Source organism: Nipponia nippon, unplaced genomic scaffold, assembly GCF_047370975.1.
Source record: "Nipponia nippon isolate SJK-2023a ecotype South Korea unplaced genomic scaffold, ASM4737097v1 scaffold_5, whole genome shotgun sequence".
Classification (NCBI taxonomy): Eukaryota; Metazoa; Chordata; class Aves; order Pelecaniformes; family Threskiornithidae; genus Nipponia; species Nipponia nippon.
In genome coordinates, this window is record NW_028262369.1 from 84,280,358 (window position 1) to 84,302,493 (window position 22,136).

The window sequence follows — 22,136 nt, forward strand, 5'->3', positions numbered from 1 at the left end:
AAAACCAATTTGTTAATTCTTTGAGACAAATTTATGTGAATCGGAAGTATTCCTACAATTAATTATATTCCTACAATTAATTATTAACTATGTATTTGAAGGTATTACCGTACTATCTGAGCAATTGTGGCAAAAAAAAAAATCCATGCGAAATAACAGCTCACAGGAGCATGATGCTTCTCATCTGTTTTCCTCTTAGTTTCTGTTTTCAATAAAAGTCAGACTTCAGGTCGAACTAGGAGGCCAGCCTCCAGCATAAGAAAACGCTGCACATGGTGAAATACCTCTTACAGAATTAAATGAAGACAGTAAGACTCAGCTGTAGGCTAATAAAGCATGAAAAGATGCAAGAAATTGTGTCATTGAAATACTCGGTTCAGACACAACATTTCACTTGTTAGACCAAGTTTCTGGCACAGGATTTAGCAGTCCCTAACATCGCTCTGCCCTGGCCAATTTACGGCATAAAAGCTCAAGCATGATATGTTTCCTCAATCAATCACTTTGAGTACACAAGCTGCCGTGTTACTTAACAACTTGAAGTTCTGAATGTCCTCAAGGAGCAACCACGTTACAGTTCCCATTTAGGCTGGCTTCTCATTTCAATAAATCAATGTAACTTCTTGGCTCCTCAGTTAATAATATGCTTTGGACCACCGCGCAGCAGTAGTCTAAGGGCATATCTAGCAACATGCAGGGGCGTCTGTGCCACCTGTACTGTAAAGTAAAAATACATTTAGTTACACTCATTTGGGAGTGAGCTCCCACAGATACTTCCTGTTTCATTAGCATCTTTCCTTCCTGGTACAGGTAACGATTCCTCAGCCTTTGTCAAGGGTTCTATTTTGTTCAGGCAGTGAGACATTTCAAAGAAGAGCAGGAGGGCTGGGAGCTTTCAGAACAAAAGGCACAGAGCTGCCCTACAATTTCCTTTCAGTTCTGAGTGCTGAATGGGACTGGATGCAGTGCACTCCAAGAAGAGTAAAGTTTCAGTCACCCTGTGCAATATCCCGGAGAAGAAATAGCGGGAGCAGCTTAACGTTTCTAGCAATCACTGGTGCTCACATCTCTACTTTGTCTTCATGTGTCCTGCTTCAAGCAGGGTTTGTTAAGCCTTTGCCTAAGGCTTTCCTAATGCTTAAGTCCTGGATTTTCTGCAGGAAATCACCTTGTGCTGGATAGCTTTTATTAAGGTACTTGCTCAATGTAAGTTTCTTACAACTTCCATGTAAAATGAATGGCAAAGTTAACACCACAAGTACAGGTAAGTGCATACAAACACAAAGCATCTCATTGATATGGAGAGTTTTTGAATGATGTCACCTTCATTTAAGTTCTATGAAGTTGTCCTGGTTTCGGCTGGGATAGAGTTAATTTTATTGCTAGTAGCTGGTGTAGTGCTGTGTTTGATTTAGGATGAGAATGATGTTGATAACACACTGATGGTTTAGTTGTCACTAAGCAGTGCTTACACCAGTCAAGGACTTTTCAGCTTCCCATGCTCTGCCAGGTGCACAAGCAGCTGGGAGGGGGCACAGCCAGGACAGCTGACCCAGACTGGCCAAAGGCCTATGCCATACCATATGACATCATGCTCAGTACATAAACTGGGAGGGGTTGGCCAGGGGGGCAGTGATCGCTACTCAGGGATGGGATGGGCATCGTTCAGTGGGTGGTGAGCAATTGCATTGTGCATCACTTGTTTTGTATATTCTTTTATCATTATTTTTTTTTCTTTGCTATCCTATTAAATTGTCTTTATCTCAACCTGTGGTTTTTACTTTTTTTTTTTTTCTGATTCTCTCCCCCTTCCCACCAGAGGGGTGGGAGGGTGAACGAGCGGCTGTGTGATGCTTGGTTGCTGACTGGGGTTAAACCACGACAGGAGTCTTTGCTACGTTTTGGTTTTGTTATAGTAGAAACAGGAGGCAAGTCACAGTTCAGAAACTAATCCTTATGGAAAGAGAATGAATGCAGTCAGTTCTCAGGCTTTCTTTAATGTTGAGGGAGAGGCTTCTTCCATTAAAAAGAACACACTGGTGGCTGAACAAAGTCCAAAAAGGCTTCTGCATGACCTGAACAGAAGAGAGACTATCTTTTGTTGCAGATCTGGCATCACTATTTAAGTTCGTGAGATGAAATGAGACTACAATACCTCTGTCTCTGCCTTGCAGAGATCCAAGTTCAGTGGCTCTTGCTTCACTTGAGGGCCCAATGGCCACATTTATGAGCTTCTCTCCTTCACAAGACTACATACTGTTTACATATACTAGAATCAGCACATAAGTCATCCCTGTATACCTGACTGCAGATGCCCCATTCCCAATACTGCAACCCAGTACAGCACCACAACTTTAGTGAATTCAAACGGAATCAATTGTCTTGAACAACCCAGGAAGTTGAATGGGAAGAAATTTAGTACTGTACCTGAGAGGATCTGCTGAATCCCAAAACAGAAAAACATTTTGCTTCTGTTTTGTATTTCATTTGCTCTTCATCTTCCTTGGAAAAAGGAACTATATCACTCCCATAGCGAAACCCTGGAGAAACAAGAGAAGAGCATCTGGTAAGCATATGGGCCTACAATTCTAACACAGAAATTAGCTCTCTGAATATTTTAACAATGCATGCATGCCCCACAGCTACACTCCGCACACGCTCATCAAATTACTTCCCCTGTTAACAAAAAAACACACACCCCACAGACACATTTTGTACTTCGCGAACAGCAGTTGCACTCCTTGTACATCGTTTTACGTAATGTGGCTACTCTTGTAGAGAGCAGGAAAGAAAATAAGGGAAACAAACATCTTGCCCAACAAAGTTACGCTCACAGAATAGATTTAAGCAAATCAGAACAGATTTCAGCAAATACTCTGCAACACTCCCTGAAAATATAATACAAAAACCCCTACACAGACCACAAATCATGGACAGGAAATGACAGCAGAAGGGATTCAGGGAACAAAATGAGTTAACAGCAGAAGTGAGATGCACCCTCACACGCAATGGAAAACCAAGACACTCTTGTGTGCATAAGCGGCCTTTCTAGACATTCCTGTGTTTTATTTCCTGTGCCTTACATTACCACGATACCTCCACAAAATAGGAAACTGTTAGTTTCTCAGAGGTATCGTTTATTCCAACTGCTTATTCCCCCACCTCAGGCTACAATATCCTCCCCCTGTAACATCATCACTTTATTATACTGTCATGACTAAGGATTATATCCTCAGGTGCAAAGAAAAAAGAAGGAAGAGGTAAATCCCTGGACGAAAAACCTACATGTAGATACAATTTCCTGGAAACTGAAAAGCAAACACACAGGCAGAATGAAAGAAATTTCAGTATGGGTGCTTCAAATGCAAAATATTGTCCAATTATGACGTTTCTTAAAATGTCCACAAAAGTCCATGAGGTATCAGCAGCTCTTTAAGTGTAAGAAATATCACACCATTGATAGAGAAATTTGTGGTCTCTTTTGTTCACGTTGAACTGTTCATCGCTTCTGTTTAGTAGTATCCTGCAACCACTCACCAACTTAGGCAGTAAGGACATCAGCAGAGAATGGTCACAAACGCTTCAAAATATATTCAGTATAAAAAATGGATTTTTATTTCACTAAAAGTTTTGAAGTTATAAAACATAAATAGACTACTAGCTTTTAACTATCATTTCTGCTTAAAGAAACAAAGAAAATGACACTGTTGTTGGGACATTTTTATCTGCTACTGCTACAAAACACCTATGATTGCTACAATTTAAAGAGGTTAAATTAAAAAATACAGTATTTATCTTCATTTTTCAATTTATTTTATTCATTTGACAGGACTTTCTATACTGTTATCTGAATAGTTCTGCCCTTTATAGTTAACACACTTGCCCTACTTGTGTGAGGTTGAAACAGCAAAGGAAAGAAAAAAAATCAGTAACAAAACATATCTATATAATTGCAAAAAATTAAACATATTTGCTTAACTCCATTTTTAAAAAGTAGACTTTCATACTGTTTCTGGGGCCTTTAGTCTTCTAAGGAATTTAATCCACTCGGAAAGAAGCTGAAGGTTATAAAAGAAGCATTTTGTATACCACTACTTCAGATTCAACCTGTTACAGAATTTAAACAGCAAAGCTAATAGACTCTTGAACACTAAACCTTCCTTTAATGGTTTCATCTTCACAGTTGCCGAATATCTAGAGCAGTTGCTTATCTAGAAAAAAGCCGTGCTATGAAAGTATTCATGTTATCAGTACAACTGAAGATTTGAAAACAGAATAGAGGGTAGCAGCACTGCTCACTAGATAACTGAGGTATGGTCCTCCACAGAACACAGTTTAGGAAGCTGTAGTGCCTTCCAAGTTCCACCTGGTGGTATTAGTATTATTATTGCTATAACTGGCAAAGGTAAGACGTTTTAAAATATGTGAAGACAAAGAGTCTCACATAACAGTCTCTGTGTTCCATCAGCTTACAGAGCTTACATTCTAAGATCACAGCTAGGCTTCAAAGTATAAAACTAAAAGGCACTTAGGTGATTTAAGAGTACAAGCCATTATCTTTGGTTTGTCTTCAGGGTGCACACAAAGAAGTCATACCTTGAATAGTATCATCTTTCTGAACCTCTGTCTCATCATCATCATTCAAGCAGTAAACAGTTTCTTTTTGCACATCATCTCTTCTGAGGGTTTTAGCATCCACAACTGTCCAAATTTTTTTCACTTTCTCTTCTGTGACCTTTATATGAGAATTCAAAGAAAAGGAACGTTTAACATTTCAGTGGGATCTAGAATGCTTACCAGAACATGCAAAAAATTCTTAGACCAAGTGCCGCATTATTTTGCCAATAAGGGACTAATAATGACAGCCCCAAATATGCATCTCTGACTGCTACCACAGTGCTTTCAGCACAGTTTCATCTGTATGAGACCTAACACATGAACTATATCATACTGACTGCATACTTGTCTTGGTTATTCATTAAAGTCATGGGCTAAGTAATTTGTGGAAGACTTTTAGTGACAGCATAACATGTAACTTGCTTGCTATGTATTTTACTTCTTCCACCTACATAAACACTTTTGACAAAGCATTAAGATATATGTTAAATATACAAGAAGACTCAATGCTCATTCAGCTTGTTTGCCCAAGTTTTGCATCAGGCTTACTACACTACAGGATAAAAACACCCTATGTTACTGCAACTTCCCCAAAAGGCAGAAAAAGATCCCAGTTGCATTACGAGACTGGGAGGGAAAAGAAGGAATAAATATCTGCAATGAGTGAATGTTTCCCAACTACAGTGAAAGAAAAATGCTTTCTTTTCTCTCTACTTAAGTGAAATTGATGGTATTCTTAGTGAATAAGAAGAAAAATGGAGAACTGGGCAGAAAACAGAAAAGATTGAATAGATTATGTCCGTAGATATCACAAGTCTATTCCTAGCTCTGATCCAGCTGCTGTATGACCTCAGGCTAGTCACTCGGTTCATGTTGCTTACTCTCCCAAGCTTCATTTATTTTGTGCGTAAACACCTTTGGGAGGGGACTCTTACTGTGTATTTGTACAGGTCTGGCACAATATCCTAATAAAAAAAATTATGAATAAGTATAAATAGCAAGTTGGCAGCAGAGATTTCTTTCAAGGCTAGTATGCCTATCTCTCAGAAATCAGATCTATTTCAACTTCATAATACATCTTCCTGAAACGTTGCAATACTGGCAAGACTCTTAGTCTTGGGTTCAAATAACAAATCGATTAATCTCCATCTCACCAGATCCATCAATGCTGCCACACTCCATAATTACCTATTAATTATTCAATAACTGCAATTTTGCACATTTTCTGTTTAAATACACTTACTTCTTCCTAGCACTGTCCGAAGGACCCATATAAACTGTAAGGGAAATAGACTGTGCACAAGCTCTTCCAAACAGTATAAAGCAAACAAGCTGAAAAAATATACCTTTTTTTCCAAGTCTGAAATAACAATAGATGAGACTTGAAACAATAGCCGGTAAAACATTTACAACCACCATTTTACATACAAATGTGCATAATTCCTCTCATGCCTAGGGCTTAAGAAATATATATTAAGCCTCATTGAGCTACAGACATAGCACTGATGCCGAATGGAAAGCTTCACACAATTGCAACATTCTTAATCAGGTTCATCAACTTCAATACCATTAAGTGTCACAGCGTAGATTGCAATTACTTCTATTTCTGTACATTGTGAATTTTAGCTCTTTAACATATGTGTACAACATGATGAAGTTAGAGTTGCTGTGGGAACCACAGTTTTAGATGTACTGGCTTCTACGCACGTAAAATCTCTACCATAATTATTTTGGATGTTGTTTTATCTTTTATTTTCTTAGCTTTAAGGAAAAAAACATGCAGCTGCACCTAACTTGCTGCCAAAATACACTAAAACATACGATTTTATGAACTTACTGATTTATAGGCCACAATCCTTATAGACAAATTAGAACCAATAGTGAGCTGGCAGGGCCAAGCCATAGGTCTTCTTTCTATTTTCTTAAACATCGAAAGACGCTCCAGGCTCTCTCTAAATGAACGAATCAGGAAAACAGAAATGAACTCTGGTGAACTGTAATAAGATATTACAGACAATACGCTCTCTTCAAGGATACGCAGGAGTCCAATTGTTTCAGCTTAGACTGCATAAAGCATCAGAAAATAAACTGCATGAATAATCTTGTCATTAACTATTGTCAGAAAAGAGAATGAAAAACAGAGGCAGTACAGCAGATTATTCCCATCTCGAGCCTTTGTGATGGTGTGACATTAGGGCTGAAGACAGTATGCTAGGTCTTGTGAGGAAACTTCACAATTGCTTATTAAGCATTTTACATTTATCTGTGCTCACCCAATTAGGCCACGTAGTTAGCTGAACAACCCAAATTAGAAAAGGCTTCTCTAAGTGGTAAAATGTTTTCTGCAGTGGAGGTGAAGAAATAAAGAATCCGGTTTCAATTAACGGGATTTTGTTTGTGTGGTAATTAACTTTTCACACTTTTTTTTATACAGTACTAATGAACTCATTATTTTCAGGGCATTCGGTTAGAGTGAAACAAGTTACTTTGAATATTTCTAGCCTAAACAGCACATATACAAGTTCATATAACACAGAAAAAAGGAACTGTAATAATTTTATACTAAAAAGTGTTAACTCAGTTGCACACCTTTAAGCAATGGAGTCCAAAAATTAAAAATTGACAGTAAAAGTAATTTATAATGTATTATTGTGAAATCAAATAGGCTTGGACCCCAGAATAGCTTTCAGCTAATACAAACTGTTGTCAGCTATTTTACTATAAAATTCCAGTGCAGAGAAAGTGCTCATAAAATTTTTTTACTGCATGACAAAGCACAGATAAAACAGTGTTCACCTCACCTTTTTCACATGATGATAAAACCCAAAATCTACCTCTCTCTTGATTAAAGCACTTGTCTGGCAGAAATTAAGATCAATTCCTAAAAACATTAGTACAGAATTCTACTTTTCAACTTTCTTAGGATGAGCAGGGTTTTTTTAAAAATTCTAACAGAAGTACAATGAAAGGAGAAAATGCACTGGGGTTTTTATAATGAGAGGAACATTGTTGTTCCTTTTTTAATTTTTTTTTTCCTTGGGGAAAGGAAGGAAGGGAAGAAAAACTACTTTTTCTGGCAATAGAGACATCAATATAGGCTTTTTAAAAAGAACCTATTACTACATCATTAAAACTAATGCAACACAGACATTCAGGGATGAATGCGAAAATCAAATACCTAAGTGTCAAATGCCTAAAAATGTCATTTAAGCTCAATTTATTAACTCTATCCTTTAATTTCTTATATTTATAGACGAAAAATGCTCCATTATCAAAGAAGACTCAGCCCATAAAACCCTAGCAAATGCATATTTCAACTTGTATTTAAAAAACATGTCTCTTCTCCTCTGCTCTCCAATCCCTTCCCCCAAAACCCAGAGGCAGCAGAAGTACCTCCTGTCTGACAGTCAGAATATCAAACCCTAAAACAATACAACAGAATTTCCTCACTTTCCTGGCATGACTAATTTATTTTCACAAGAGTTGAAATATTTTTACCAGCACGAATAATGAACATAGGAAAACAGAGAGTTGTGGTGGTGCACACCCCCCCACCTTCCTGGACTGCTTTACAGTCCCGGTAACTCCCATCAAAACTTGGCCTTTGTGTAACGAGTTTGGTGGTTAAGCATCCCTTGACCATATCAGAAACTCTTATGTGGCCAAGGTGGGAGCAGCACTGTCTGTACCAGGGAGGCAGCCGCCCCCTGACAACTTTGGAATATGTTTTACATCCGTACCAGCTGCCCCCGACAGCCTCGGGGCATATCTTATCTGGGTTGTAACTCAGGAGGATCTGTACCAGCATCACTGGAATTTTTGAGAACTTTAGCGATTTCCAACCTGGATTGTGAAAACAGGATGGAAATTTACCGATGCCTGAAGTCAATCATCTCGTGACCCTATAAACCAGCAGTACCGAGTGAGACCCTTTGCGCTCTTCTGGACCGCAGCGGGCTGCGCCAGTATCTCCCTCTGAGTGGGATGCCTCTCTGAGCTGCAAACTCTTAAGTTTGCATACGGAGGCCTGGCAACAGGACCTGGGCTGATCTCCAGCACCCTTCGCTCCTTGAGGCTTGACTTTCACCCATTGAGACAATCATTTGAAGTGAGTATTTCACTGAACTCAAGGGGAATTTTTGCCAGGTACCTTTATCTGCGCATATTGCATTTTCACTAAACCCGAGGGAATTTTAACAGGTACCTTTAGATGGTAGATTAACCAATTATTATGCGCATACAGTGAATACTTCATCAAACTCGCGATAAATTACTAGATACCTTTATTAGGCCTAGTGTGTGTGTGAATCGATTCAAATATTGTAGTAAACCTCATTTAATCACTTTGTAGATGCTAGATTAACCAACTATTAGTTACTGCTAAATTTTTGTGATTCTCCCCTTACTGTGAACAAACCTTAAACTGCTGCTAAATACATATAATCCTTAGATAGAAACCATTGACCGAGTCGGAGACTAGGACTGGATGCAGCCGCACCTAGGCTCTCTCTGAGAAGGAGTTTAGAAAGCAAGGGGGTCCATTCTGAACCTCGCGACTCAATGGGAGGGCTCCCTTTCCCTCCTTGTATTTTCTTCTAACTCAATTTCCTCTTTCTTTCTCTTTAGATATATATATTTCATTCATTTAATAAGTAATAGAGTGAACCTTGCCATCGAACTTTGTTAAATCACACTTTTATAGATTTATATTAAAATCACTATTTGCAAATATCTTTGACGGTGATCCTTCAAGCAACCTAACCACTCATCTGTGACAAGAGTGTATCTGAGTTGGTAAATTATCATGACAGATTTGCAAGGCTGACTTCTGAAAGCTTGATAAGCAACTTAACTGCATCTAAAACCCCACATATTCTGAAACAACTAAAGCTTTAATCTATTAGTCAAATGCCTATTTATCCAAAGAGTTCGGATTTCCCCTGAAAGCATGGCACAAAGACAGCTTATACGGCAGCAAGAGCCTGCAATAAAGAAAAAAAAATATAAAGAAGGGGCCGAGCCACATAGTAGCTTCATGCATACGGATTATCCTAAAGGATAAATGGGCCCAGAAAGATACTGCTTTTCTGTGCAGTCTTTTGACGCAATGACAAAGCCTGCTTTTTTCTAGAGACTCAGACTGCTCTGTTGACTCGTATGGAATACATACACAGTGATACATGTTTCTTCCCTAACCCACACTATGCTCAAACAACAGTTTAACTGGCTGCTGAGGTGCAAAGCAGATCAGTTGGTCAGGGTGAGGGAAGAAATCCCACAAATAAGATGATGAATAACAACAGCATCCAAACCTATAGGTACCTCATTGTCCTGGTTTCAGCTGGGATAGAGTTAATTTTCTTCCTAGTAGCTGGTGTAGTGCTGTGTTTTGGATTTAGTATCAGAATAATGTTGATAACACACTGATGTTTTAGTTGTTGCTAAGTAGTGCTTACACCAGTCAAGGACTTTTCAGCTTCCCATGCTCTGCCAGGTGCACAAGCAGCTGGGAGGGGGCACAGCCAGGACAGCTGACCCAGACTGGCCAAAGGGCTATGCCATACCGTATGGCGTCATGCTCAGCATATAAACTGGGGGGAGCTGGCCATGGGGCAGTGATTGCTGCTCAGGGACATGCTGGGCATTGGTCGGCGGGTGGTGAGCAATTGTTTAGCATGTCACTTGCTTTGTATATTATTATTGTATTATATTATCATTATTACTACTACTACTATTACTACTATTCTATTTTATTTTACTTCAATTATTAAACTGTTCTTATCTCAACCCATGAGTTTTCTCACTTTCACCCTTCTAATTCTCTCCCCCATCCCACCGGAGGGGGCAGGGAGTGAGTGAGTGGCTGTGTGGTGCTTGGTTGCTGGCTGGGGTTAAACCACAGACTCATCTAAAAATTACACCTGATAATCACATTACAGCTATGGTCTACTCAGTTTCCTGAAAAACTCGTTGTGTAAAGACCACATTTCATAATTATAGGATAGAGCTACTAAGACAATAAAATCAGACTTTTATAAGGTACACAGATGCATTTTGCTTGTTTCCCAACTGAGACAACACCTATGTAGAAAAGTCTTGGATATATCATCAGCTACAGTTTTTCAGAGAGACACATATTTTTATTCTTTCATTGGGGAAACATGAAAGGAAAAAACATCTTTCAACTCTCGCATTAGGAATGCTGCTAAAAAAGTATCTTGTTTGGCATAGCAGTCTGTGATTAAAGAGCAGGATTCAACAAACAACATTACTCAAAACATTTGTGGGAGTTTGATAAACTAGTGAGATAACAGAAGTCTGAGACCAAGGAACAAGGGCTACCATTAAATGCAAAGCTTCTACCTGCACTACTTCACAAATTCCAACTCTTTCCAAAACATGCTTTTGGAATCTCATTTATAGAAACATTCTCTCCAAAATCAACACCAACACTAAAAATAGAAGAAAACTGATTTTTTTCTTTAAATACAGATACAGAAATACAGAATAGAAAGTTCATTTTTCACTGAAATATGTAAGCTTTTCTACCTATTCTAAAGGCACTGAAGCAGCTGTTTGAAAGGGACTGAGTGTACAATAAATTATAAAATTCACTGACTTCAGTGAAACTGGAAGCCAAGTGACTGATTACTTAATTCATTTCATCTTTTGGGGAAGACATTAGAAAGTAAATTTACAGTGTGATAAAGAGGATTAGCCAAGTTTACCTGAAAGTATAAATTTCTTCCAGCCCTCCTCCTTCGTCCAAGGTATGCATCAGTTTCCTCACCACATCAATGCCTTTCTTCTGTTGCTCAGTTAAACCCTTTCTTGGAAAAGAGTTTCTGTGCATTTGAGAATGTACACTGGCACTTGTATTTCCACCTCCATCATCAACATCCACTGGAAATGGCAGACTAAGAACACAGGCAGAAGCAGTTAGTTTGACTTTCTTCTTAATTAAAATAACCTACCAAAACAAAAACTGTATCAGGATCAACAATTTTTATCTAGCTGCAGTCAGATGTATAAAGAGCCACATGGCTTGCGAAACACATGAAGTAGTATTTCAGGTCTACTTGGCATTGGTAACATCCTGACCAGAGTGCCACACCAGTTCTTGGCATCATATATCAATAAAGATGTCCACATACAGGAAGGAATTAGGGAGTAAAGATTATGATGATTAGAAAACAAGATCTATGAAAAAAGATTGAACAAAATAAAGCCTGTAGAGACGGGAGTGAGATGGCAAGACAGTCTTAAATATAAAAGACTGTTGCAGAGAGGAAGGGAACAATTGGTTCTTCATATTCAGCCTGCATTCAAATTACATCATGGAGTCAGGTCAGATATTCAAAAACCTGGTAAAGGCATTTCAAACCATAACCTCTAAAACCAATTGCCTGAGAAGATAGAAGAGTCTCCATCACTGGAAATCTTTATAAAGAGATTAGACAAACACCACTCAGCAATGACATACATACAACTGACACAATCTGAAGTACAAGATTGCTCCAGATGATTTGCTAAAGGCCATTCCAGGCCTGTGATTCTGTATCAGCTCTAAATTCCACCAAATGGGACTTTCTCGGCAGTGGGGCTATTAGGCATTTCTGGAATAAGTGTTACTCTCTGAGATTTTAATAGCTTACAACACTAGGTGAATTTCTGACTGAAGATGACACGCTTTTTTGCACTTCAAGAATCAGATTGAAAAATTTAGCCAGGGGTTATAGATAAAATGATTTTGCTGCTCTTCAAAATATAACAGAGTTAACTAAGTATAATAACCACAGAAAAGAGAGATGTGTAAGATCCTCTACTCTGTGCCCCTGACAATGACTGCAGATTTTTCAAATCTTTCATCTGATAAAATTTTGAAGGAACCACATGATACCTTTTACCACATTTCCACAAAGTAAAAGAATTTTAGCATTGTACTAGGTTTTCAAAAAAGCAGCCTACAGATTTCTACCTTACTTTCACCTCATTAGTCCTCACTAAACTTATCTGTGGAGCAACATACAATACGCAGAGTTAACAATATGCACAACAATGTCACATACAGCAGAATTAAAGATCAAACTTCAGCAAACTGTTTGGTACCTTTTTAGGAAGCAGCATCCACTGACAAAGACAAACTGCATTCTAAAGCTCTTACAAGAGCAAAAAGCTTCAAACCTCTGATACATAAAAGTTAGATTACTTTCATTATACAGTGCTTAGAGACTCCTGTGATGAGAACTGTGCAATACCCAAAGCTACACAGTGCTCAGCATGTGCTTGGCACTCGATAACAGGGAGGAAAACCAACTATCTGCTACAAGTTACAACCTAATCAATAAACAGGGCATAAGAGATGGAACCAGGGGTTATAACAAAAGCACAAGGTTTAGCAAGAAATTATTTTTAAACCAGTATCCTGAGTGTTTTACATTTGGACATGTATTTCTCAAAGCATCGTTTGCTCGTGTGGCTGGGAGACAGGGTGTAAATCCACAGTTGATACTATAACACCAACATTTCCCTAGTGCTTCTGTTAGCCACGGGGCTTTTCCTTTGGTCTGTTACAGACAAAGAAAATGTAAAGATGCATCAGAAATCTCACAGAATAAAACTGCAACATTAACTTGTGGTGGTAGCACCTGTGCTAGTCTGCATTGCAAACTATAGGTATGGAGACAAGGTAGCAGGGGCTAAATACCAGGTCTCTGAAAGATGTAACTCTGGCTGGCAGCACGTACTCAGGTTCATGGTATTGTGTCTCCACTGCCTCTAGCGCCAACAATAGCCCAAATAACCTAGAAGGGGCATGTCAAGGCACGTTGCAAGCATACCTTCTTTTGCTGCGTAGACAGAACCTGAGAGTAGTCTGACTGTTTTACATTCAGTCTCTCCCAAGCACAGGCAAAAAAGAATTTTTCTGTGGAGGATCAGCCCACGATTTTCAGTCACACTTTCCTACCTAACCCCTCTGTTATCTTGCAAGTGGGTCCACAAATGCCTTTAATGAATTTATCAAGTTCACAACATTGCTCCTTACAGAATGCTGGATCTAGGTGAAAGTAAATATTAAAACTGTCAGAAGTAAAACTGTGGCTTTAACTTTCTCCTGTGAATTTATTTGTTATAAACAGCAAACATTAACATTAACACAAAGTTTTCCTTTTAAATAAATTCCTCCTAGAAGGCCTATAGCTTCCTATGTCACCATCACGTGCAACAACTAATACAGATCTCAGCACCACCATTGATTCTTCTGATCAATGCCTATACCTATACCAAGATGGCCAAAGGATTCCTGTCATAACATGTAAGACATCGCTTCCATTTTCCACTTATATTTTCCAAGCCCATCACTGTGAATATAATCCTTCTCTTCAGACTTGCTTTTCTACTGACACCAGAATCAGTCTATAAACACTGCAACACTACCTCGTTATTTCTTCCCAGTAACTCCCTTACCTAAAAGGATTTAGGCTGCTGCTGTGACAAATCCACTGCTTCTGAGGCTATTTCTGGCTCATTGTTTCCCACTTCTCTGCTTATATACATCTTTTGTCTCCCATTTCAGTCTTTGGCTCTAAGCTATAAGCTTAACTGGAGAAGCAGCCATCATCTTAACATGTTGATTAAGCACATCACTTAATCAAGGGGACTTGGTTCATAACTGGAATTCATGGCATGTGTAATTGATATAAGTACTTATAACAATCATATTACATACTGATACACCTCTATAGAAACAATACAACAACAATTCACCAGCTCTTTCAAGATCGTTATTGAGAAAGAATAATAATTTCCCTTTAAAAAATGGCATTGCGTACAACAGCCACTTCCATACTTACAAAAACTGAAGTGAAATTCCTGTTTTCTTCAAGTTAGCAATGATAATTTCCAGCTGATCCTCACTGACAGGACTACTAAGGTCTGTAAACAGTTCAATGTGTCTCTTCTCATATTTCTTTCCTCTTAAAATACAAAAAGAATATTTACATATATCAGAAATATCTAGAAGGCCTTTTTCTACTTCTTTCCTTACAAAATTGAAGCTTTATCAAAGTAATATACTTGTAAAAAAAAAAAAAATAAACAAAGCAACCTAATCAATAGAAGTTGTTCTATCATTGCTCATATTATTAATGGTAAGTTTTTTTCTTTACATGATTCCCTCTACTCACTCCTAACCCCTAAAATTGAGGACGCTAGCCCTGTGACTGTATAAATCATTAACTACACCTAAATGAATGGAATTCTGCCAATTTTCACCAATGTAGGTGAAATGCTAATAAAATATGTTAGGTTGTTTATTGATTATACTGGATATTTCCTTTGCAGCTATAAGTCTGTCCCTGTGAAAATGGAAAATGTATTTTATATTACTGTTGCTGAAGGGGGTTCCATTTTAGTAAGCTAATTCAGTAGATTCATTGGATAAGATGGACTTTAAAGCCTACTTAATACGCTAAGAAGCGGTAACAATGAACATCAGAAAGTTCTACCAGCTACAGAACAAAATTCGGTTACACTGATATAGTTTTTATCTGGGTATTCAAGCATAAGGGTGATTTTCTTGAATTTTTACCCAATAGTAGTTTCTCAACTGAAGGTAAACTCCATATCAAAGGGTTTGGCGCGTACAAGCAACTTACCCACAAGATTACAAAAGCAGTTGCTCTATAGGTATTCAAGGTTATACTGCCATAAATACAGTGATTTTAATTCACAACGTAGTTTTAACTGTCAAATTGATACAGCTCTCCATGCTGATTAGACTTTAATCATAAAAATACAAATCACATCACTAAGTCTAGTCTTCTGCATTCACAATTAGATCATATAATGTTTTTAACAACATGTTTAATCTCTGTTTTGAGAGGAAGTAAGGCTGTCTTCCCTTCCCTGGACCATCAGTCCACTAAGTGTTAGAAACAGTCACATTTCCAGTTGTCCATTCGTTGACAACTTTGTAACACTTGTGCCAACATTTTCTTTCAGCTTAAACAGTGTTTTTTCCTATTGCACGTTTATCCCCTGCACCCTGCATATTTACAAACAGCCACTTTACCTCCAATGGCCTTTAAGTTGCTAGGCTGAACAAACTCACCTTTCTAGTTTTGTTTTCTTTTTTTTCTTTGTAAGATACGCCATCACCCTTACAAATTTGGTAGCCCTTTTCTATGTATTTTAGCATTTGAATTAATCATTTTTGAAAACAGATCACAAGAAATGTGACACTAAGTGAAGTCTTTGTGCCTTGTATAATGGCATTAATATTCTCATGAATCTACTGCACAGTTCCCAGTTGCATCAGAAAGCTCTTAGATTGTCTGGAGAAGCTAGATGTCTCCTGGGGATTCTTCAGGGACAGACTTCTGTAGTGTATTGTTTGGTTTTAATTTTTTTTTTTTAAAAGTATTTCCATATTTACACAATATTGGAAATTTAATACTGACAAGAAATCAGATCGGCTCCAAAGTGCAAGGCCAGAATTCTGTAAAAGGCTTTGGGTTACATACTCACATTGTTTCCTTCTGAAGCAAGTCCATACACACAATAATTGCATCCAGAACTAACCGAATTTAAGAAAAATCTCATCTAGAACATGAATCATGTCACAAAAGTGTTTTTCCTATGAAACAATCTTCTGTTTTCTCACCCTCCCAAACACTGACAAACATGCATTTTAGTTAACAAGCAAACAATTTTTTGAGACAAGTACTCTTCCAAAGTCTACTGTGCAAGAGGTTCCTATATAACTTGTCTGTTTTGTGATCTTGTCTCTTCGCCATTTATCTGATGGAACAGTAAAAAGACTGCTTCAGGGCCCAAATTTTAACTGTCAGTGAGGAGGCTCAAGTCCAATGAAAGACCAGTCTAATCTTTACAACTTTGAATCCACAAACAAAATTTACTTGTACTTTCACTACATGATACCATTTTCTCATGCGAGTTTTCCTTCAAAACATCTGCATCTGGCAATCTCTTGATAGTTTCTTCCTTACCACAGTTTTCACTGGGAACATACTTTTATCCCTGTGCACAAACCTGCCCACCCATCAAAGAAGGAACATGACTCTGTTTCTGCTAAGATACAGCTAACTGGCTGCACACTTCTCTGAAACAGCTCTGGTCGATAGTCTGAATAGAGCTCACAACAATCACTTTATGGCCAGAAAGAGGGAAGACAACACGGGAAGCTGAACAACATGTAAATGAAACACAAAAAGGAACACTATATAGATCGCCTTCTTTTAAAACTGTTCACCTTATGCAACTTCTAATATTCTAATACAACATTCTAATACAATTCTAATACAACAGAATACATTCAAATATGAACAACGTTCAAACCAGCAAGTGACATTTGGCAACGTTAGAAATACTTTATATAGAAATCAATGTGATAAACCTCTATTCTGCCTTGACTGGCTTCTGGTACTTCTGATGACATATTTCGTAAATAATATTTTTACTTGATGAAAAAGCATAAACCAAGTTCTGCAACACTATTTTTAAAACCACATGCCTTATTTGAGGCCTAAAATTATATTATTGCTATCTTTGTTCTCTTTAATTAACAGAACACTTCATAAAAGCAATGATTCCCTAAGGCCAAGACTCCATCTGCTAGCCTAAAAGAACGTCAAAAAGCAGCTAATCTGCTTTTGAACAAACTTACAACCACAAATTAGCTGAACTCTGATAGCAGTTACAACTTCGGAGGCAAATCTGAGCCCATTTCACAAGACTAACTTCTTGTCTACTATGTAGCTGAATCAGATCACAAAAGAGCTCTACAACGAAAGGATACAGTCTGCTTGTTCAGAGCCTGGTTTAATCACATCTTGAATGTCTTCCAGCAGATCAAAATCTGGTAGCATTAGTGACCTATGTACAGTAATGTTTTGGTATTGATCCCCCCTGCCGAGGTCATTCATAGTACCATCTGTGCCAAACAAAACTACAGCGACTTCGTCTTTACTCTCAGCAAAAACCTGGGAACAGAGAAAACACAGAACAGGTATAAAAACACAGGTAGATTCATATACAACTACATTAGGCAGACTCAAGCAATCTGAACTAATTTTGAAACAATGTCAAGTACAGTGAATTTACTTCTTGCTTTTTCAGTGCTATCCTACCAAAATGTAATCTTACAGAGAGTTCATGAATTTAGATATAATTAAACTAACAGACTGACATGAGGATATCTGGGATAAAACAAGTAAAATTGGCTGACTCAGTCCTTGAAAAGAGTCTTCAGTATGGTAAATCTTAAGCAGGTTGAAACATTTTAGAGAAAAGAGTACTTTTTTCCCCTAAAAGTTTCTACTACCCTAAAGAAAAAGAGTGAGCAATCCAATTGCCACTTCTCCACAAAAGTACAGTTGAAACAAAGAGCCATACTCTTTCATACTGTTACTCCTGCATAAAAATGGACTAATTCTTACTCATTTCTCATTTATTTCAATTATTAGTAAACAAGGAAAACATTTCACAGATGTCATTGCTTCCTCTCCATTTTAACAGTTTTTAAATCACATGTAAAGTCACATGTACCTGTCGCTGCACGAACTTTGTCATAATCTTCTTGGCTTGTTCAAGTGAAGACTCCTCACCAGAGGCAGAATTGCTCATTGTAAAGCCTACATCCAGGCACAGCACTATGGCTGCCTAGAAAGAAAATACAATACTGAATAAGAACGTAAAAGGGTCAATATAAACATAATTACTTAAACGGGTTATTTCAGATCCTTGAACATACAAAACCTAAAAATCAAAGTACGTCACTATTGGTTTCTTTTACAGTAACTGTTAATATGAGACAATGGTGGAGGACAGAACCAGTACAACTGCACTGAACTGAGAATCATTTAATCCTGTACCATGTTCCACGCATCTCCGCGGAAAATACAAAAAGTCGTATGTTACACAATAATCTGTCAAGAGGGGCAATTTCTATTCAACCCCATGAACATATTAGGGATCTACAGGTTCTTCTACACTAGAAAATAAAAAAGAGATATTTCAGCTGACAATTATCAGCACAACACAATACAGTATATCTGCACAGTACGAGCTTGTTCCCTAAACTCTACAGGTACATCCACCCCTCGCAGTAGCCCATAATAGCTGCAGACCACTGTTTGGTCTAACCCAAGAACATAAGAATGACTGCACTCCTACGGCTTCCAGGGAGAGTCAGAACATTTGTTGCTACTGGATGTGTCTCTGCAGCGAGCAACGGTGTCTCCAGCACACAGCTATGCTCCTGATGCCTCAGAAGGATGAACTCCGATTTCAACTTGGGGGCTTAAATCCCACAAGCTAGCATATGTGTTTGCATTTCTGATCATTGCTTTAACTGATCTATATATAACAGTGCCCAAGTCTTCCTCTTAATTGATTTATAAACTAGCATACGAATACAATAAAATTGCTTCTTGTGATTTCTCTTGTTCAACATTTATTACCAATGAATATTACCTGCAGTGTGTTGCCCATTCAACTGTTTTTGCTAAGTTCCTCTAAAGTTCTTCCACAGCCTCTACTTACCTTGATTAACCTAAGTAATTTTACCATCCAGCTGAATAAAGCTACAAGAAGAATTCAGCAAAATTATGCCCTGCATCTCCAAGGACACTGACAAAAGGCCAGCTCAAATTTACTGTCACTGATTAAACCAAGGTTCTTCAAATATACATCAAAATCTTGCCTGGTGGACAGCCAGTAGCTTAAACTACACTGCGCACAAAAAATTATTGTTTGCCAGAAAACAGGAAAGTTAGGTATTACCTAGTTTGGAGCCAGTCGCCTTGTTTTAAAGTAAAAGATATATCCAATTCTCTAAGAAGTGAAGCTGCCAGAAGGACATGGGCAATAAATCAGAAGATTGAGAATCAAGAGACATGAGATACATAGTCTGCTTTTGCAAAACAAAAGGGATGAACAAAAAAAAAAGGTGTTGGTCTAAGCTCTTTTGCATATGACGATGCAAATAATTCCAAGTATCTTTTTAAGTATTAACCAAAAGAACCTGATTCTTTTTGTCACCCAAATAGGTATTTCTTAATATCAAGTTTATAGGAATAATTTGCCCAGATTAGCGGTCTAATGCTCTGTATTAGTAGCTCTCAAACTATTTTCTTACCCTCCTCCTTTTTCCGAAATATATTGTGCGCCTCCCCTGTCATTTTAACAAGCACTGGTTTAACTCCCTGCATCCTCCCAGAACAGGACAAAGGGAAAAAAGAAAGAAGAATTAGCAGTAGGACTCCACAAGTCGTCCAGCAGGTTATACTCTGTGTCAGCGCTCTATTCCTCACTCTGCCTTCACTGGTGGCTTGCCTGGGAGCCAGGAATTAATGCCTTTGAGGCAGCTATGTCTGCAGAAGCTTGTATAGACAATCTATAGAATAGAATCAGAATACAGGCAGTAACTGGAGCTGCACTAGGTTCTCACAAGAGCCTTGCTACTGCTCACCTGCCAGCCTCAGGAATCACTCTACCAGCTTCGGTAACTGCAGATCCCCTGCTTGTTGCTGTCCTGCCTCAAGACACAGCATGGCTGTCAGCTCAATTAATCACATTGTTTGAAACAGATAAAATGGTCTTCACGGCTGGCAAGCCAACAGCAAAGAAACTGAGCAGGTGCAGGAGCGAAGAGCTGCTGTTTTGCTGGAGAGAAAATGACCAAGTGTCAAGTGCTAACGTGCTCTTCTGGAAGGCAGCAGACTCCAAGCCCAGTGCCTATTCAGGTATGTGGAATCCTCCTTCAGGAAGAGGGCAGGTCTCTCTTTTGGTAATCATCCTCTCTATGTCTCTTCATCCGTTATTAACCTCTGAGCATCCAGTACCACCGTTTTCAGGTTCAGTATACTAAGCTATGCTTTTAAGATACTCAGCATGTGTAATTGTAGAACAACATTGTCACACCTGAGCTAACATCAATCTGCTTTGCTCAAGCACTGATAAGGGTGAAAAAGGAATGAGCCTGCCTTTAGCTCTAACCTCTCGGCGCTGAAACTAGTTATAATAAAGCTAAGAGAGAGACGGCTACAGCAGCACTTTAGCCTGCAGCACAGACAAAGCCTGTGTTTAACAGATACCCTGTATCAGAAGAGAACTCAACACAGCTTTCGCCAACAGGATTCCTGGCACACCAGGCAAACAAACTGCATTTTTAACAGGGCAAAAACATTTCTACTATTATTTTAGCAAAAGCAATAGCAATTACTACTGTGGTAGCTGCACTGCGCCCAAAACCTTAGCTGCCCCCGAGACAGGAACACCGAAGTCCCTTTAACTTAGACCGCTGTGGGCCAGCAGCCACTCGGAGGTCGGCACAGGGAGGAGTTCCTCGGTTTCGGAGACGGGTTTTGCAGCCCTGGCTGTGGTGCTGTGTGCTGCTGACACCGTTGTCAGCCCAGTGAAGGCATGCCGGGCCGGGTCCGCCCCGCGCCGCCTGCGGTGCGGACAATCCGCCTCCCGGCAGCAAGGCCAGCTCCCTCAGCTCAGCGGGAGGACCGGCCATGTTCAGCCCACCGAAAGGCCCCACCGGCACAACGCCGGGGCGCCGCCAGGAGCCCCCCACAGCGAGCAGGCGGCCGCGCAAACACCCATCGCCAAAGCTTAAACAACCCTCGCGTTACAGGCGGGCAACGGCGGCTCCGGCCCGCGGAGGAGGCACCCGTTGTCACGGCCCCCACGGCGCTCAGCCGCGGCCGGGCCCGAGCGGGCAGCACCCCCTCCACGACCCCCCACCCCACGCCTGAGGCACGGCCCCGCTCACCGGGCCGGGGGGGGGGGGGGGGGGGGACGGCGGACGGAGCCGGACGGTGCCCACAGACTGTCGGGATACTGGAAGACGCCCTCTCCCCTCACCTTGCTGCTGCGCGCCATCTCGCTCCTTCCGGGACGCGGTGCGCCGCGCTCAGCGCTCCGGCCGGCGACGCGCCTCTGTCCGCTCCGCGTCCCCCCGGGAACACGGCGGCGGCGCCTCGCGTTCCGCGGGAGGGGCAGCGCCACCGGGCGGCGGCGCGGGCGGGACCGAGACAAAGGGAGGGCGCGGGGAGAGGCCCCGAGAGGGGGGCACCGCCCCGTCCCCAGGCTCCGGCAGCGCAGACAAGGACAAGCCCGGTTTGGTGGACTGGAGCCCTCCTGTCCTCTCCTGCCCATCTGCCCCGGGCTCTCCAGCCTCCTCTTGCCGGTGCCCGGGAGTCCCACGGGCCACGTCTGCTGAGGGGCAGCCGTGCCTCGTCCCCGCCAGGACAGGGCTTTGGGCTGGATGGAAGTGTCTGATGAGCCGCGTTCCGCCCGTGGATCACCAGTGGAACAGGACTGATTGATTTACTTATTTCATTAAACATTGGCGCAACACTAGCTTTCTCCCAACATTAACAACAGAGAGAATTTCTCAACCGAATTACATACAGGCCCTTTGATGAAACTGAAGCCTGCTGATTTTACATTAGTTGCTATATCACATCTATCTTGGCACCTGTTGGATA

The 22,136-nt window shown here is 40.0% G+C and overlaps 1 protein-coding gene and 1 long non-coding RNA gene across 4 annotated transcripts in view; one reads left to right on the forward strand and one right to left on the reverse strand.

The window, feature by feature from the left end:
• The window catches only part of XRCC5 (X-ray repair cross complementing 5), a 56,644-nt gene extending 35,013 nt beyond the window's left edge, over positions 1–21,631 (reverse strand). For all 3 annotated transcript variants that reach the window (XM_087732984.1, XM_087732983.1, XM_087732985.1), the window contains exons 1-9: positions 21,511–21,631; positions 18,187–18,300; positions 17,438–17,621; positions 16,147–16,195; positions 14,472–14,594; positions 11,346–11,534; positions 6,455–6,569; positions 4,597–4,735; positions 2,428–2,540 (exon numbers count right to left, since the gene is read on the reverse strand). In XM_087732984.1, coding sequence (XP_087589110.1) covers positions 2,428–2,540; positions 4,597–4,735; positions 6,455–6,569; positions 11,346–11,534; positions 14,472–14,594; positions 16,147–16,195; positions 17,438–17,621; positions 18,187–18,300; positions 21,511–21,528 — 1,044 coding nt within the window. In that variant the 5' untranslated portion in view covers positions 21,529–21,631. The remainder of the gene's footprint in view (positions 1–2,427; positions 2,541–4,596; positions 4,736–6,454; positions 6,570–11,345; positions 11,535–14,471; positions 14,595–16,146; positions 16,196–17,437; positions 17,622–18,186; positions 18,301–21,510) is intronic.
• On the forward strand, positions 8,574–19,032 carry LOC148052370 (uncharacterized). The gene is made up of 3 exons (XR_015698949.1): positions 8,574–8,725; positions 13,808–13,933; positions 18,436–19,032. It is a non-coding gene; the product is annotated as an uncharacterized LOC148052370 (long non-coding RNA).
• Positions 21,632–22,136: the final 505 nt, after the last annotated feature.